General features: G+C 48.6%; 1 protein-coding gene across 7 annotated transcripts in view; it reads right to left on the bottom strand.

Moving 5' to 3' along the window:
• Positions 1 to 14,094, bottom strand: part of LOC139278696 (L-fucose kinase) — a 427,721-nt gene that overhangs the window by 300,088 nt on the left and 113,539 nt on the right. For all 7 annotated transcript variants that reach the window (XM_070897748.1, XM_070897747.1, XM_070897753.1 and 4 more), the window contains one exon: positions 379 to 530. In XM_070897748.1, coding sequence (XP_070753849.1) covers positions 379 to 530 — 152 coding nt within the window. The remainder of the gene's footprint in view (positions 1 to 378; positions 531 to 14,094) is intronic.

Raw genomic sequence — 14,094 nt, 5'->3', positions numbered from 1 at the left:
TTCCAGGGGCAGGAGGTTCGGTAACCAGAGGACACAGATTTAAGATCATTGGCAAAAGAACCAAAGAGGAATTGAGGAGAATTTATTTTTTACGCAGCGAGTTGTTGTGATCTGGAACGTTCTGCCTGAAAGGGAGGTGGAAGCAAGCTCAAAAATAACTTTCAAAAGGAAATTGGATGTATACTGTTCAAGGGGAAATTGTCAGGGCTCTGGGGAAAGAGCAGAAGGAGTGGGACTAATTGGATAACTCTTTCAAAGAGCCGGTACAAATGGTGCTGTAATGTTCTGTGATTCTGTAATTCTAAACTTGACTTTGATTCCATCACCGCAAAAGCATACACCTTAAGTTGCACACTTGCAGATATTAATCCAACATACCATATATCCTGCCCTGGCACTGAGATGTTCCGCAGCTACCAACAATGCATTGAGGGTGGCACCACCACTACCAACATGCGCCTCTGGATCCTCGACGGTAAGTAGGACCACGCCAGGAGCGATGGACCCTTTTTGTTGGCGGATTTCAAGTTCTGGAAGAAAAAGGGATGAGAATCAAGTGAGAATGTTGGATCGGACCAGTCATCAATGACAGCAGTGATATGATTCTCTATAGCATTACAGTATTGGGCTTTCAGTTATTTTTTTAAAAATCAGAGGCTGGGTATTCTGCAGTGAGTGTCTCACCTCCTGACTCCCCAAAGCCTCGCCACCAACTTCAAGACAGGACTGTGATGGAATACTTTCCATTTCCATGAATGGGTGCAGCTCCAACAACACTCAAGAAGCTCGACAGCATCCAGGGCAAAGCGGTCGGCTTGATTGGCAGCCCATCCACCACTTAAACAGCCACTCCCTCCATCACCGGTGTACTGTGGCTGCACTGTGTACCATCGACATGATGCACTGCAGCAACTCGCCTAGGCTGCTTCACGACCTCCACCGCCTAGGACAAGGGCAGCAGGTGCCTGGAAACACCACCACCTCCAAGTTCCCCCCTCCACCAAGTCATACATTAATCCTGTGTTGGACATGTACTGCTGTTCCTTCTTCATCACTGGGTCAAAATCCTGGAACTCCCTCCCTAACAGCACTGTGGAAGCATCTTCACCACACAGACTGTGGTATTTCAAGGAGGCATTTCATCACCACCTTCTCAAGGGCAACAAATTCTGGCCATGCTAACAATACCCATATTACAAGAATTATTATTATTATTTTTTTTTTAAAGATCTGTGCTGATTGAAAACATTCTATAAAACCAGAGAAACCTACTAGTGTACTTAAAATATATAGCTTTAAAATAATAGCCCCTCCAACCCGTTTAATGCACTGTTGTCACAAGGCTTATTTAGCATATTGGTGCTACGCCGACCTACGAGAGACCATCAGCAGCAGGTCGGGGCCATAAAAGGAGCGTCGAGCGGGGGCCATGGGCAGCGTGACAGCGTACCACGGCAAGGTACAGCACGAGCTGGTGCAGGAGGGTGACGGCAGCAAAGAGTGACGTCATCAAGGTCCAGGTCGGTGATTGGAGCGTGGGCAGGTACAGCAGGAGCGCGAGGTCGGGGCGAAGGAGCGACGAGAGATTGTAGAGGGACCTGATCGGGTCCCAGGCGAGGCGCAAGTTCGGGACCCAGAAGAGTAGTGGGCCCAGGGACAGCACGGGCCAGCCCACACTGCGATATGTGTGAGCACTAGGGTCCGTGCAGCAGAGCAGGTCTTCAGTCATCTTGGGTAATCCTTGCCACTGGACCAAGGCCTAGCTCTGTCAAGCCCGTGTGGTGGCTGGTGTGCAACGGCCACCACACGTTAAAAAAATCCACACACAGGCATCTTCCACTCTTCAACATGTAGTTCGGGACCTCGAATATTAGGTCCTTCATCGAAACACCTGTGAACTCATCCTTTTTTGGCTTGGAAGCAAGTTATCCTCGTTTCGAGGGACTGCCTATGATGATGATGATGACAAATAGATTATAAAGGGTACAATCAAAGGAAAAAAGACCTTGGGGGAGAAATTCAGTCGTGGCTCTGTTGTAGGCGGAGCAGTACTTTTAGCGCCTTGAAAAAGTTTGCACCTCCCGTCCAGAAATTCGTCAGAATCGGTCGAAAAGCGGACAGGGGCACTAAGTCAATCGATGCGCACCATAGCTGAGAGGACGATAACGAAAGTTTGGTCGGTACATTTTGCGGACCCATTGCGCATGCGCAGAACTCCAAATCAGATCCCGGGAAAAGCTGACTCTTAAAGGCGCAGCAAATCAAGTATGCGCATGCACAGTTCAAGATTCTCACTGACCTGAGAGCGGGAGGATGGATGCGCAGGCAGGCGGACAACGAGCGCACCGCTTCTTGGCCACGGCCCTTGAGGCGCTGCTGGAGGCCGTGGAATGGCGCCAAAATGCCCTGCTGCCTGGAGGGGGACGAAGGCCATCCCCCAGAGCGTTTAGGTGGCTGTGGAGGGAGGTCGCACAACACGTTTCTGCCTCTGGCATGTGCTGAAGACCACGACTCATTGTCGCAAGAAATTCAATGACCTGACGAGGATGGTCAGGGTGAGTACCCGTTCCATTATCCTTGCAATGCATTCATGCTTCACACTGCCCACACCATGCTCATCATTGCTGTATACACCCTCAAAGCTCTCTGTAGCCTCCCCATTAAAGTATCTCTCACCTTCTCGCTCCCGGCTCAGCCTGAGGACACCAACAACACCTTTTAACTCTCCATATGTGGCCATAGGCCTTCAGCCTCAGACTTACTCGTAAGCTCCTTGTGCCCAGACTCCACCTTTTACACATCCACTGTGAGCTGACACGCAGGCTGAGATGCAGACATTCACGACTCGTGACATCAGTAGCAAGTCACTTACTACAGACACATGTTGTACACCAGTATGTACAGATCCACTGACAACATCTTGTTTTGCTCACTGCAGGTCAAGCTCGCCCACAAGAGGCGAGAGCAGGAGTGGACGGGTGGGAGGAGCCAGACCTCCAGGACCTCACCGCCATAGAGGAGTAGGTGTCTGCCCTCATGGGCCCACCAGTCGAGGCGGTGGTGGCTGGAGAGGCAGAGCCCCCGCAGGACACCGACGGTTTGTCAATGAGATGTCTGTTTTCTGTAACAAGCCTCACTCTTCATCCCACATGCCTTACATCATGTATCTGCAAAATAACGATGCCTCATCCTTCTTGCCTTCCTGCTCCCTCCCCAATTGCAACCCACACTTGTATTGCTTTGTGCTTACAGATGATGAACCAAATGAGCTGCAATCTACCCGTGAGCCAACGCCCTCACACGAGGGGTAGGATGAGAGGATGTCGAGACATCTATGGTGACCAACCGGGTCCTGACCTCAGTGCCCGCGAGTGGGGACACCAGCTCGGTAGAGGACACCACCAACTTCCGGGGCTTCACGGACGCTGACGCTCCTGGACCCAGTGGCCTGCAGCAACGTGCTGCGTGAGGGGACCAGATCTCCAGAGGGCAAGTCGGCCCTGAAGTCAGGCAGATGAAGACCTGAATTGGCTCTGTCCAGGGAGTCATCGCAGATGCACTGTGAGATTATGGGTGCATTGGGGAGTGTGCCGCAGAGCATGGATGCACTTGCTGTGAGCATGGCAGAGGCTTCCTTCAGCAAGGCCCATGCCTCTCAGCAGCCCACCGAGACTATTATTGCTCGTCTAAATCAAGAAACAGCCTCAACAAGCGAGGTCCCAGAGGAGATAGCCTATGCCATGGTTGACATGGCAGCAGCCATGAGATCACAGGCTGAAACCACACTGGTTGCTAGCATGCAATCTCAGACTACAGCGGTTCAAGCGCTGCTTGTGTTTATGCATTCTCAGATTGCTGCCATGCAAGCAGTGTCTGCCGCTTACCTCTCTGTCTTCCCCACAAACGGACGGGAAACAGACGGTGCTTCAGCAGGTCAACATTCTGTGGGGGGGGGGCACATATCGCTCCTGATGCTCTGGCATCACTCCAGAGGACTGCCAGTGTGTCGCTGGAAATGGAAGGTGCTGTCCTTCCTCACAAAGGCAGTATTCGGGCTCCCACCACTGTCAGTCCACCTTTGCACCTGACACTGCCTGCACCCCAGCCATCCCACACTGCTGCCACCCATCCTGAGGCGGTGCAGTCAGCAGCCAGGCTTTCCAGGCCCACAGCTGATCCAGGGCGTCCTCCTCGGCCATTTGTCCTGTGTTCCTCACACACATAGCAGCCCTCAAGCGGCCTTGATGCAGGCACTAAGGAACCATTGAGAAGGAGTAGTAGGCGAGGGAAGGGAGTGAAGCAGAGGAGTGGGAAATGCCAACGGAAAACCCACTGATGAAAGGTGTCCCCATGGGCCCCATGTACATAATAGTGTCAATTCTCTTCATCTGTTGTATACTTTGAAGGGGCAGGTGCTCCATTTTGTATTATTTGAGGGTGTAGTGTTTTAATGAAAATGTCGAAGGTCTGATGTTTATTTTTTTTCTTTGAAGGGGCAGATTATCCAAGTTGATTTATTTGAGGGTGTGAGGTTTTGGGGGATGTTACAGCCTTGTGTTAAATAAAGTGTGTAAGCATCGGCTCCCCAAAGATTGTTGGATATCTAGACATTACGTTTTAATATTTCTCACTGCAGAAAAAGCTGGCAGCCTGTTGTGGGAGGGGCCCAGGTACTTTTCCATGTTGTACTCGAAATCCACATCTAATGGGTGGGGGTGGTCTGGGAAGTTACAATGGCCAGGAGAAGGCAACTCATCACAGGTAATGGGCAAAGATGGAGGGTCCATTGTTAAGCAATGTGAACTGGTCAGTGATCAAACCGTTACCTGGATGAGATAACCCAGAGAGGCGAGAAACCAGAACAATAGAAAGCCATTAAGCCCCAGACCGGTTGGAAGCGAAACCCCATCACCAGCCATCACTGGAATACACATGGGCCATTCAGACCGAAGCCTCGAAACAAGGAAAAACTTTATTTAGCCAGAAAAGGCAAACAGACTTTGGATATAAAAGTTGGCGGCATGGCCATAGTTCTCTCTTTGCTCTCGCTTGCTTCACCTCTACAAGGACCGAGCACTTCGTCTGGAATGGAGAGAAGAAACCATAGACAATACAGAACCAAAGAGACAAATTTTCACCAGGAGAGCAGTGAGTAAGCCAACGAATCGGTAAGCATTATCCCTGCCCATGCATTTTTAAGACCACAGCCACTGTGAGAAGGTGTCGTGTGTTCTCCCAACTAAGCCTTAGAAGGGTTTTAGTGGGGAGGTTTTGCTGCAAGGACCATAGGGGTACGCCACGCCAGTCGGTACAGATTCGGGGGTACACTGTGAATCCGAACAGAGGGTTTAGACGTTGGGTACTTCGCGATAGGGGCGGTTTAGACATGCCAGGGTATTGGATTGTACTACATCGTCACGGTGTTTATTTGTAGTTTTGCTGTGTTGAGGTAGCTTTAATAAAGCATTGCCGGTTGAGACGGAGGTATTTGTCCGTGACTCATTCATCTGTTCAGTACAGTAATCACTCCCAGGTCTAGAACTATTGTAACGTGGGGGTACGTCAAAACACCTCAGGGAAACCATTTACAAGTGTTACTTTGACCATCTCCTTCAGCCACTGGTGTATGAATGTGGACTTGTAATAGAAATATGGCAAACGTGGCACAATATGCGATCATTATTAGCTGCATTGCTCAGCTCACTCCATTTAAGCGAAGCGTTCTTTTACGAGCCGCCGCCACCAACATTGGCACGCTGCCTCCTCCGTGGCTGCTCCTGTCCTCGTCGTCTTGCTGGACACTCGGGGTGTTGGAACGGTCCTGTTCCTCTTCCTCCTCCTGCAATCCCCACTGGCAAAGCCTGTGCCCTCATGATGGCCAAGTTGTGCAGCATGCAACACACCACAATGAATTGTGAGACCGGTTGAGGAATATTGAAGGCTGCCTCCAGAACGGTCCAGGCATCGGAATCGCTGCTTCAGCAGCCCTCTTGTCTGCTCTATGATGTTGCGGGTGGTGGCATGGCTCTCATTGTAGCGTTCCTCCAGCTCTGTGGTGGAGGGGGGTCATTAGCCAGGTGGTATCCCTTGTCCCTGAGCAGCCAGCCTCGGCCTTGCCATGGTGGCTGACACAGTTGTGGTACCGTGTTCTCCCGCAGGATAAAGGCATCATGTGCGCTTCCAGGATAGCGAGCATTGACTGCGAGGATGCGCTGCGTGTGGTCGCACACCAGCTGCACATTTAGGGAGTGGTATCCCCTTCTATTTCTGAATACCTCTGAATTCTGGAATGGTGCTCGCAAGGTCACGTGCATGCAGTCAATTGCTCCTTGCACGCTTGGGAAGCTTGCTATCCTGGCAAACCCACCTGCGGCTCATGCTGTTTCTCCATGGTCATCGGGAAGGTAATGAAGTCCATTCGATGGGTGCAGTGAGCCTGTGTGATTTCACGGATGCAGCGATGTGCTGCAAATTGTGAGACGCTGCATCTGTCCCCTGACACAGCCAGGAAGGAGCCGGAGGCATAGAAGGTGAGTGTCACCGTGACCTTCACTGCAACAGGCAGTGCAGTCCTGGTGCCGATGTGAGGTTGCAGATCTTCCTGCAGGAGATGGCATATCTCTGTAATGATCCTGTCGGAAGCATAGCCCTCTGACACACTGCTCCTCGGACAGGTCCAGGTACGAGCGTTGCCGACGGTGACGTCGTGGGGGGTAAGGCCTCCTGCCCCGACATCTAGGGGCTCTCCTCCTTCAGCCGCCGACATGACCAACAGCCCTTCTCTCTTGACGCCGTCTTGCTAGAGCATGTAGAATACGACACTGGGGAACTAGTAATGCCCCCGTTAAAAGTTTTAGAAATTACTTTTTCTCATGCTGAGCTGTTATGTCTGTCTGCTGCTGCAAACTGGGAGGCTCACGCACCGTGCTGTGTGTAAACGTTGCATTGACTGTGACCCCCGAGGGAAGCGCTTCCTCATCCCTTTAAGTAGCCGCCAGTTACCGACTCTGCAAGCCTGCACTGATTGTTTTTCCAGACGCTGTTATTGGCGGACGCTCAATGAGGCGCGCGCACCGAATTTAGCGACCGGGGCACAAGAGTGGGCGTTGCACCAGGAATACGTCATGATTGGAGCGATCATCAGCAGCCAGGCGCTAGTGGTTTGCGCCCGCAGTGAGCCGCTAATGATCTTTCCGTCGGGGAAAAAGCTGCGCGCCCGGTTGGTAAGCTTTAACGCTCGCATTAACGCCCCCTCTGGCTGCTAAGTGAAGCCACAGACAACCGAAAATCCAGCCACTTGTGACAAAAATGCTGCAATTTTATCCATGATGGATTTTTTATACTGGGTTCATTCCTGCCAGTCACAGTACACACAGTAGGCTTTTCAAACTGAAAAGGAATTATACATTACAATCGGGTGCCAGCCATGGCTCAGTGGTAGCACTGAGTCTCTGAGTCAGACGGCCATGGGTTCGTGCTACTCCAGGGACTTCAACACAAAATCTAGGCTGACACTCCCGTGGAGTACTGAGGGAGTGCTGCACTGTCGGAGGTGCCGTCATTCGGATGTGATATTAACCCAATGCCACTTTTGCCCTCTTGGGTGGAGGTAAAAGATCCCATAGAATTGACTATAATGGAAATAAACATGTTAACTGATTTAAAGGATGGTAGCTTAAGTCGTAGCATAAATTCAAGGTAAAGGTAAAGGTAAAGGAGCAGTGAGGCACTTGAGCTGGCAGAGAAGGAATCACGTCAGCGAGTCTGGTGACAGTACAGTTGATCTAGTTGATCTAGTCCAGACCTTCTATAGAATAATGTTCAATCCAGTCTGACACTTGAAAAGATAGAATGCCATTAATGGATTTCTTGACATAGAATTTATGATACAGAAACAGGCCATTTGGCCCAATGGGTCTATGCCGGTGTTTATGCTCCACACGAGCCTCGTCCCACTGTATTTACTTCATCTCATCCTATCAGCACATCTTTCGATTCCTTTCTCCCTTATGTGCATATCTAGATTCCCCTTAAATCTATGCCCTTCGCCTCAATCACTCCCTGTGGGAGTGAGTTCCACATTCTCAAACCTATCAAACACTTTCAGAATTTTGGAGCTGAAGGAGATCTGTGGTCAGACGGGGAGAATGAAATTGATTTAAGGGACTATGTCAATTCATGTTGACAGATTGTTTTCACGATTCCACACAATGTAAGAGCTTGGTTGCCTGATCAGGCCTGCAAGATAACTGAGGGCCAAACATTTTGTGGCCTTGTGAGATTTGGAAGTCAGACCACCCACACTTTCTAACTGATGAGCCTATCAGAGCCACCGGTTGAGCCTGTGCACTGTGGCCTTTAATAGTCCAGCTGGACTGACACAGTCCAGGCGGTGCAGGCTAGAAGGGCCGAATGGCATACTCCTGCACCTATTTTCTATGTCCAGGTAACCTGTTTTGATGGTGTTGGTTAAATGGTGTACGGGAAACACCTTTCCCAAAGCAAGCGCTCTACTCGGAACTCGTCCATGGCAAACGAGCCAGCAGCGGAAATGTTACAAGGACACCCTCAAAGCCTCCCTGATAAAGTGTGACATCCCCACTGACACCTGGGAGTCCCTGGTCAAAGACCACCCGAAGTGGAGGAAGTGCATCCGGGAGGGCGCTGAGCTCCTCGAGTCTCGTCGCCGAGAGAAGGATGGTCTTACCGCATGAGAAGGATCCACAGCCAGCTAGGGAATGGAAGACCAGCAGGAAGAGTAGTACAAAGAAGGTAGTGCAGGGGTCCCATCTGGTCATCCCCCTGCAAAACAGATACACTGTTTTGAGTGCTGTTGAGGGAGATGACTCATTAGGGGAGAGCAACAGCAGCCAAGTTCATGGCACCGTGGCTGGCTCTGTTATACAGGAGGGCATAAAAAAAGAGTGGGAGAGCGATAGTGATAGAGGATTCAATCATAAGGGGAATAGATAGGCGTTTCTGCGGCCGCAATCGAGACTCCAGGATGGTATGTTGCCTCCCTGGTGCAAGGGTCAAGGATGTCTCCGAGCGAGTGCAGGACATTCTGAAAAGGGAGGGAGAACAGCCAGTTGTCGTGGTGCACATTGGTACCAACGACATAGGTAAAAACAGAGAAACATAGAAACATAGAAAATAGGTGCAGGAGTCGGCCATTCGGCCCTTCTAGCCTGCACCGCCATTCAATGAGTTCATGGCTGAACATGCAACTTCAGTACCCCATTCCTGCTTTCTCACCATACCCCTTGATTCCCCTAGTAGTAAGGACTTCATCTAACTCCTTTTTGAATATATTTAGTGAATTGGCCTCAACAACTTTCTGTGGTAGAGAATTCCACAGGTTCACCACTCTCTGGGTGAAGAAATTCCTCCTCATCTCGGTCCTAAATGGCTTACCCCTTATCCTTTGACTGTGTCCCCTGGTTCTGGACTTCCCCAACATTGGGAACATTCTTCCTGCATCTAACCTGTCTAACCCCATCAGAATTTTAAACGTTTCTATGAGGTCCCCTCTCATTCTTCTGAACTCCAGTGAATACAAGCCCAGTTGATCCAGTCTTTCTTGACAGGTCAGTCCCGCCATCCCGGGAATCAATCTGGTGAACCTTCGCTGCACTCCCTCAATAGCAAGAATGTCCTTCCTCAGGTTAGGAGACCAAAACTGTACACAATACTCCAGGTGTGGCCTCACCAAGGCCCTGTACAACTGTAGGAACACCTCCCTGCCCCTGTACTCAAATCCCCTCGCTATGAAGGCCAACATGCCATTTGCTTTCTTAACCGCCTGCTGTACCTGCATGCCAACCTTCAATGACTGATGTACCATGACACCCAGGTCTCTTTGCACCTCCCCTTTTCCTAATCTGTCACCATTCAGATAATAGTCTGTCTCTCTGTTTTTACCACCAAAGTGGATAACCTCACATTTATCCACATTATACTTCATCTGCCATGCATTTGCCCACTCACCTAACCTATCCAAGTCACTCTGCAGCCTCATAGCATCCTCCTCGCAGCTCACACTGCCACCCAACTTAGTGTCATCCGCAAATTTGGAGATACTACATTTAATCCCTTCGTCTAAATCATTAATGTACAGTGTAAACAGCTGGGGCCCCAGCACAGAACCTTGCGGTACCCCACTAGTCACTGCCTGCCATTCTGAAAAGTACCCATTTACTCCTACTCTTTGCTTCCTGTCTGACAACCAGTTCTCAATCCATGTCAGCACACTACCCCCAATCCCATGTGCTTTAACTTTGCACATTAATCTCTTGTGTGGGACCTTGTCGAAAGCCTTCTGAAAGTCCAAATATACCACATCAACTGGTTCTCCCTTGTCCACTCTACTGGAAACATCCTCAAAAAATTCCAGAAGATTTGTCAAGCATGATTTCCCTTTCACAAATCCATGCTGACTAGAACCTATCATGTCACCTCTTTCCAAATGCACTGCTATGACATCCTTAATAATTGATTCCATCATTTTACCCACTACCGATGTCAGGCTGACTGGTCTATAATTCCCTGTTATCTCTCTCCTTCCTTTTTAAAAAAGTGGGGTTACATTGGCTACCGTCCACTCGATAGGAACTGATCCAGAGTCAATGGAATGTTGGAAAATGACTGTCAATGCATCCGCTGTTTCCAAGGCCGCCTGCTTAAGTACTCTGGGATGCAGTCCATCAGGCCCTGGGGATTTATCGGCCTTCAATCCCATCAATTTCCCCAACACAATTTCCCGACTAATAAGGATTTCCCTCAGTTCCTCCTCCTTACTAGACCTCCGACCCCTTTTATATCCGGAAGGTTGTTTGTGTCCTCCTCAGTGAATGCCGAACCAAAGTGCTCGTTCAATTGGTCCGCCATTTCTTTGTTCCCCATTATGACTACCCCTGATTCTGACTGCAGGGAACCTACGTTTGTCTTTACTAACCTTTTTCTCTTTACATATCTATAGAAACTTTTGCAATCCGTCTTAATGTTCCCTGCAAGCTTCTTCTCGTACTCCATTTTCCCTGCCCTAATCAAACCCTTTGTCCTCCTCTGCTGAGTTCTAAATTTCTCCCAGTCCCCGGGTTCGCTGCTATTTCTGGCCAATTTGTATGCCACTTCCTTGGCTTTAATGCTATCCCTGATTTCCCTTGATAGCCATGGTTGAGCCATCATCCCTTTCTTATTTTTACGCCAGACAGGAATGTACAATTGTTGTAGTTCATCCATGCGGTCTCTAAATGTCTGCCATTGCCCATCCACAGTCAACCCCTTCAGTATCATTCGCCAATCTATCCTAGCCAATTCACGCCTCATACCTTCAAAGTTACCCTTCTTTAAGTTCTGGACCATGGTCTCTGAATTAACTGTTTCATTCTCCATCCTAATGCAGAATTCCACCATATTATGGTCACTCTTCCCCAAGGGGCCTCGCACAACGAGATTGCTAATTAATCCTCTCTCATTACATAACACCCAGTCAAAGATGGCCTGCCCCCTAGTTGGTTCCTCGACATATTGGTCTAAAAAACCATCCCTTATGCACTCCAGGAAATCCTCCTCCACCGTATTGCTTCCAGTTTGGTTAGCCCAATCTATGTGCATATTAAAGTCACCCATTATAACTGCTGCACCTTTATTGCACGCACCCCTAATTTCATGTTTGATGCCCTCCCCAACATCACTACTACTGTTTGGAGGTCTGTACACAACTTCCACTAACGTTTTTTGCCCTTTGGTGTTCTGCAGCTCTACCCATATAGATTCCACATCATCCAAGCTAATGTCCTTCCGAACTATTGCCTTAATTTCCTCCTTAACCAGTAATGCTACCCCACCTCCTTTTCCTTTTATTCTATCTTTCCAGAATGTTGAATACCCCTGGATGTTGAGTTCCCAGCGCTGATCATCCTGGAGCCGCGTCTCCGTAATCCCAATCACATCATATTTGTTAACATCTATTTGCACAGTTAATTCATCCACCTTATTACGGATACTCCTTGCATTAAGACACAAAGCCTTCAGGCTTGTTTTTTTAACACCCTTTGTCCTTTTAGAATTTTGCTGTACAATGGCCCTTTTTGTTCTTCGCCTTGGGTTTCTCTGCCCTCCACTTTTCCTCATCTCCTTTCTGTCCTTTGCTTTTGCCTCCTTTTTGTTTCCCTCTGTCTCCCTGCATTGGTTCCCATCCCCCTGCCATATTAGTTTAACTCCTCCCCAACAGCACTAGCAAAAAAGGGATAAGGTCCTACGAGACAAATTTAAGGAGCTAGGAGTTAAATTAAAAAGTAGGACCTCAAAAGTAGTAATCTCGGGATTGCTACCAGTGCCACGTGCTCGTCAGAGTAGGAATCGCAGGATAGCACAGATGAATACGTGGCTTGAGCAGTGGTGCAGCAGGGAGGGATTCAAATTCCTGGGGCATTGGAACAGGTTCTGGGGGAGGTGGGACCAGTACAAACCGGACGGTCTGCACTTGGGCAGGAACGGAATCAATGTCGTAGGGGGAGTGTTTGCTAATGCTGTTGGTGAGGAGTTAAACTAATATGGCAGGGGGATGGGAACCAATACAGGGAGACAGAGGGAAACAAAAAGGAGACAAAAAAAAGACAGAAAAGAGATGAGTAAAAGTGGAAGGCAGAGAAACCAAAGGCAAGAAACAAAAAGGGCCACTGAATATAAAAGGGCTGCAGGAGGGGTAAAAACTAAAAATCATGGTTTAAAAACTAGGATGAAAACACTCTACCTAAATGCACGCAGCACTAGAAATAAAGTAAATGAGTTGACGGCACAAATCATTACAAATGGGTATGATTTGGTGGCCATTACAGAGACATGGTTGCAAGGTGGCCAGGACTGGTAATTAACATACAGGGGTATCTGACGATTCGGAAAGATAGGCAGGAAGGGAAGGGAGGTGGGGTAGCTCTGTTAATAAGGGATGATATCAGGGCAGTTGTGAGGGATGATATTGGCTCCAATGAACAAAATGTTGAATCATTGTGGGTGGAGATTAGAGATAGTAAGGGGAAAAAGTCACTGGTCGGCGTAGTTTATAGGCCCCCAAATAATAACTTCATGGTGGGGCGGGCAATAATCAAGGGAATAATGGAGGCATGTGAAAAAGGAACGGCAGTAGTTATGGGGGATTTTAACCTACATATCGATTGGTCAAATCAAATCGCAGGGGGTAGCCTGGAGGAGGAATTCATAGAATGCATACGGGATTGTTTCTTAGAACAGTATGTAACAGAGCCTACAAGGGAGCAAGCCATTTTGGATCTGGTCCTGTGTAACGAGACAGGAAAAATAAACGATCTCCTCGTAAAAGATCCTCTCGGAATGAGTGATCACAATATGGTTGAATTTGTAATACAGATTGAGGATGAGGAAGTTGTGTCAGAAACGAGCATACTATGCTTAAACAAAGGGGACTACAGTGGGATGAGGGCAGAGTTGGCTAAAGTAGACTGGAAACAAGGACTAAACGGTGGCACAATTGAGGAACAGTGGAGGACTTTTAAGGAGCGCTTTCATAATGCGCAACAAAAATATATTCCAGTGAAAAAGAAGGGCGGCAAGAGAAGAGATAACCAGCCGTGGATAACCAAGGAAATAAAGGAAAGTATCAAATCAAAGACCAATGCGTATAAGGTGGCCAAGGTTAGTGGGAAACTAGAGGATTGGGAAGATTTTAAGCAACAGCAAAGAATGACTAAAAAAGCAATAAAGAAAGGGAAGATAGATTACGAAGGTAAACTTGCGCAAAACATAAAAACAGATAGTAAAAGCTTTTACAGATATATAAAACGGAAAAGAGTGACTAAAGTAAATGTTGGTCCCTTAGAAGATGAGAAGGGGGATTTAATAATGGGAAATGTGGAAATGGCGGAGACCTTAAACAATTATTTTGCTTCCGTCTTCACAGTGGAAGACACAAAAACCATGCCAAAAATTGCTGGTCATAGGAATGTGGGAAGGGAGGACCTCGAGATGATCACTATCACTAGGGGGTAGTGCTGGACAGACTAATGGGACTGAAGGTAGACAAGTCCCCTGGTCCTGATGAAATGCATCCCAGGG

The sequence above is a fragment of the Pristiophorus japonicus genome, chromosome 13 (genome assembly GCF_044704955.1).
Source record: "Pristiophorus japonicus isolate sPriJap1 chromosome 13, sPriJap1.hap1, whole genome shotgun sequence".
NCBI classification, from domain to species: domain Eukaryota; kingdom Metazoa; phylum Chordata; class Chondrichthyes; family Pristiophoridae; genus Pristiophorus; species Pristiophorus japonicus.
The sequence above is the reverse complement of the archived record's forward strand: the minus strand, read 5'-3'. Positions and strand labels throughout refer to the sequence as shown.